The 3577-nt window shown below is 37.5% G+C and overlaps 1 protein-coding gene across 1 annotated transcript in view; it reads left to right on the top strand.

Annotated features, from left to right (window-relative positions):
* Window positions 1–3072, top strand: part of si:ch211-132g1.3 (uncharacterized) — a gene marked incomplete at its 3' end in the record, with an annotated part of 19164 nt that extends 16092 nt beyond the window's left edge. The window contains 1 exon segment of the mRNA XM_014030811.1: window positions 3040–3072. Coding sequence (XP_013886265.1) covers window positions 3040–3072 — 33 coding nt within the window.
* Window positions 3073–3577: the final 505 nt, after the last annotated feature.

The following is a 3577-nucleotide window of genomic DNA, read 5'->3' as shown; positions in this document are numbered from 1 at the left end:
TCTTTTTAAGTGGGAGAACTTGCACAATTGGTGACTGACTAAATACTTACTTTCCCCACTGTATCACATGGTTCAGGAAACTGCTTGTTTTCTGACACTAAAAGCCCATTTATACAATGTCAACAAACAACTGAGAGTATTTATTTTGGTGTTTGGACTGTTTCTGGGAGCAGTACAGACCCAAATTGAAGCATAGAAATGTAAAAAAAAAAAGTGAATTTTGCATAATAGGTCCCCTTTAAGAAACACACAACTGGGTGGTTCCAGAAACGGTCAGTCAGCACTACATCGGCCCACCTTTTCAGGTGTTAGCTTCTGAATGGACCAAGTTGGTCAGATCATGCATCAGTAACATAATGGGTCGTTTATCTGAAAGAGCCTTGAGACATTCTGTAAAGCCATAAAAAAGCAGTGGGTTTTACTTTACAGATCATCATGTGGGTCATGTTAATGCTCCAAAAAGTCACATTGGTCCATTAACAACTTCACTGCTCTCTCTTACGAATGTCAAGTTATAAATTCTCACAAGCAGTCATTTCTCTGTTATTTACCCAACACATAACAAACCACAACCCCCACACCCTGCCCCTCATCTCTCTGCCCCAGTGATACTGTTTACCACGGTATTATGTAAAGACAGTCAGTATATCAGTATGGAAAAAATCCGTACTGCCCAGTCCTAGCAACAAGTAGTTAATAGTGCCTAAAATCAATATCACAATATAATGACCAGTTTACCTCTAACGATGAATGCACGATAACTCTTACCACCCACCACCACACACAAGTGTATGGTATAGAATGGTCATAACACTATACACTGTGTCCATGTTCTTAGTAAAAGTACACAGTTTAGTGTTCTCTAATGAAGCATTATATAAAAATTTTAACCTGAACCATTTGGACCAAAGGGATTTGTAAGGAAGCGTTTGATTTTGAACAGCTTTTCTGTAGTTTATATTTGTCATTTTAGTGTTTTTAATATATTTAATAAAAAACATTTTTGTCAAGACTTGAGTCAGATGTAGTGGTACAAATATGTAACCATCTTCATAACTTATCAGTGCAAACACATTATGTATGTACTATACTTTTATATTTAAAAATATATATACCAAATATGTATTTTGTACTGCACAAAATAACTTGACTACATTTTCATGTTAGACTGACTGGTTTCTCTATTAAAATAACAATTTCTTTCAAAATTATATTATTTAGAGGGCTCATGTAATCATTTAATACTATTTGTTCTTCATATTTGATCATTTATTGAATCACAGAGCAGTCCAGTCACACTATGGTTCTAAATAAAAGCAAGATATATTGTGAAGAATGAAATTTGTAGATGTTTATGATGAGAACATAGTTTTTTGTTGTTGTTGTGTTTTTTTGCGGGGTGGGTGCTAACGCTAAGCGACGACTCATCTTTTCTATTCTGGGGCAAAGTGTTCATCAGAGTTAATATTTTGGAAGAAATGAAACAGTGTCTCTCACAGAACTCAGCCTGTGTGCACCTCGGCACGCTCCCGTAACAGCATTGTAGAGGAGTGGAGTTTGGTCACGTGAGCAAAGTTGGACACATCTGTTCGATAATGAAGCTCTGAACACATAAACTTGTAGTGTGTTAGACTAGATACCAATGTCTCTGGTAGCTCTAGAGTGAAGTGTGGAGGACGGGGTTTGCTCACTCAGGACAGGAGCTGCAGGCTGACCGGTGTTCATCCTGCAGCTTCACCGACATTAGAAAGACCCGCCCTGCTCTGCTCTGATTGGATAAAGCTGTGGGGTTCGTTTGATTTGTTTAAAGCAGCGTCTGTTTAAACCTATATCAGACTGGGCAGCTTTAACAAGACCGCAACAGAAAACAAGCAGGTTCTCCGACATGAACAAAATGACGTCGGCCATGAAATTAGCATATCGTGATATAATTAATTTTCCTGGGCAAGGTTTTTTTTTTTTTTACCATTATTATCGTGAATGATATGGTATGGCCCAGCCCTAGTAGCTAATGTTTCTTTTTCTTTTAGATGGAAACTACTTATATATAACTTTTAACTTTAAAGGAGCCAAAATAATTCCAAACACTACAGACCTTCACTGTAAAAGGATCTGTGTCTCAGTTGGTTGTACACACCCTAAGTCCTTTGAGAGCTGCATTCCTCAACAGAAAGTCAGTAGCCATGTTTCCATCAAGCTTTTTCAATGTGCATTTTGAAGTATTGCATCAGAAAAGGGGAATGGAAATGACATGATTCGAAAAAACTTCCTCTAATAAGCAAAAAAGTCGATATTCTCACTTGAGGTGGATTTTGTTTAGTTTTTTATTATTATTATTATTATTTTTTTTTTGGTTTTTTGTTTGTTTGGTTTTTTTTTTTTTTCGAAAGAGTTAATGCGCAAAAGGAGAGATGGAAACACATTTGTCGAATCAGTTCTGACGCAGCGAACATTTACCTCACATGTTGATCAGCTGTTCTTGCTGTCTGAACGGTACCAGTCTTGGTACCAGAGCGACTGCAGCAGGACCCTCCTCCTGCTGTTGGTGTCTTCTCAGTTATTCCCATAACGTGAAGAGAATTGCATTTCTTTCTCTACGTCTCCAGACAGCAGTAACATCACCAGTACTAGTTGATGACAGAATAATTACAACTTTCCCAACAGTAGCAACACGTTCCTGATGACTTCTCTCCATTTTCCTGAGATGCGATTTTTACTTCCTGTTTACTACACATGTGTCTGACGTAATTGATTTGCTTCAAGCCAGATGATGGAAACACGTCTGATTCGCATTTCTTCATTTTTTCCTTTTGCGAAATTTTAAAAATTCGCTCAAAATTCAAATTAAAATTGGATGGAAACAATGTTAGTGTTAAATAATGAAATCAGTTTTGGGCTTTTTTGACGTTCATGTCACAATGCATTGAAAGTTTGTAACCCCCACCCCTGGTCTTTCCTTAACACATTAAAGTTTATTTGTTCACATACTGAGAGGAAAAATGTTTTGTGGTAATCATGACATTTTTGTTTGTTTTACAGAGGATGAACGCATGATGAACGACAGACCGTCTGGTGAGGAAAATGTTTCTCTTTTTGGTTAAAAACAGCAAAAGTTGTCAGAAAATCTAAGTGTTAGATTTTGTAATGTGGGCGGCTCAGTTGGTAGAGCTGTTCCCTCCCAGCTCAGACCCGGTACCTTTCTGTGTAGAGTTTGCATGTTCTCTCTGTGCATGCATGGGTTTTCTCTGGATACTCTGGTTTCCTCCCACAGACCAAAATCTAAAACTTGTTGGTAACTCTATTGTGTAAAAGATTGTTTGTCTTTAAGTGGGCCTGTGGTAGACTTAAGACCATCTTTGCATTTCAGACTTCTCATTTCTTAAAGTTTTCTTCGAAGCAGCCTGACTTCCTTGTTTTAGAAGTGGTTTGGATCAACAGTTCTCCAAGTTTCTGAAAGTTTTTGAAGCATTTCCTGTTTTCTGCTGCAGACCCCTGAGCTGAGTAAAGTAGGTTTTTGTTAGGTGTGTAGGAGATACTCCAACATAACTTCTCATATTTAACCTAATTAATATCGACT

The sequence above is a fragment of the Austrofundulus limnaeus genome, unplaced genomic scaffold (genome assembly GCF_001266775.1).
Source record: "Austrofundulus limnaeus strain Quisiro unplaced genomic scaffold, Austrofundulus_limnaeus-1.0 Scaffold1120, whole genome shotgun sequence".
NCBI classification, from domain to species: Eukaryota; Metazoa; Chordata; class Actinopteri; order Cyprinodontiformes; family Rivulidae; genus Austrofundulus; species Austrofundulus limnaeus.
This window is presented reverse-complemented; position numbering and strand designations above follow the sequence as displayed.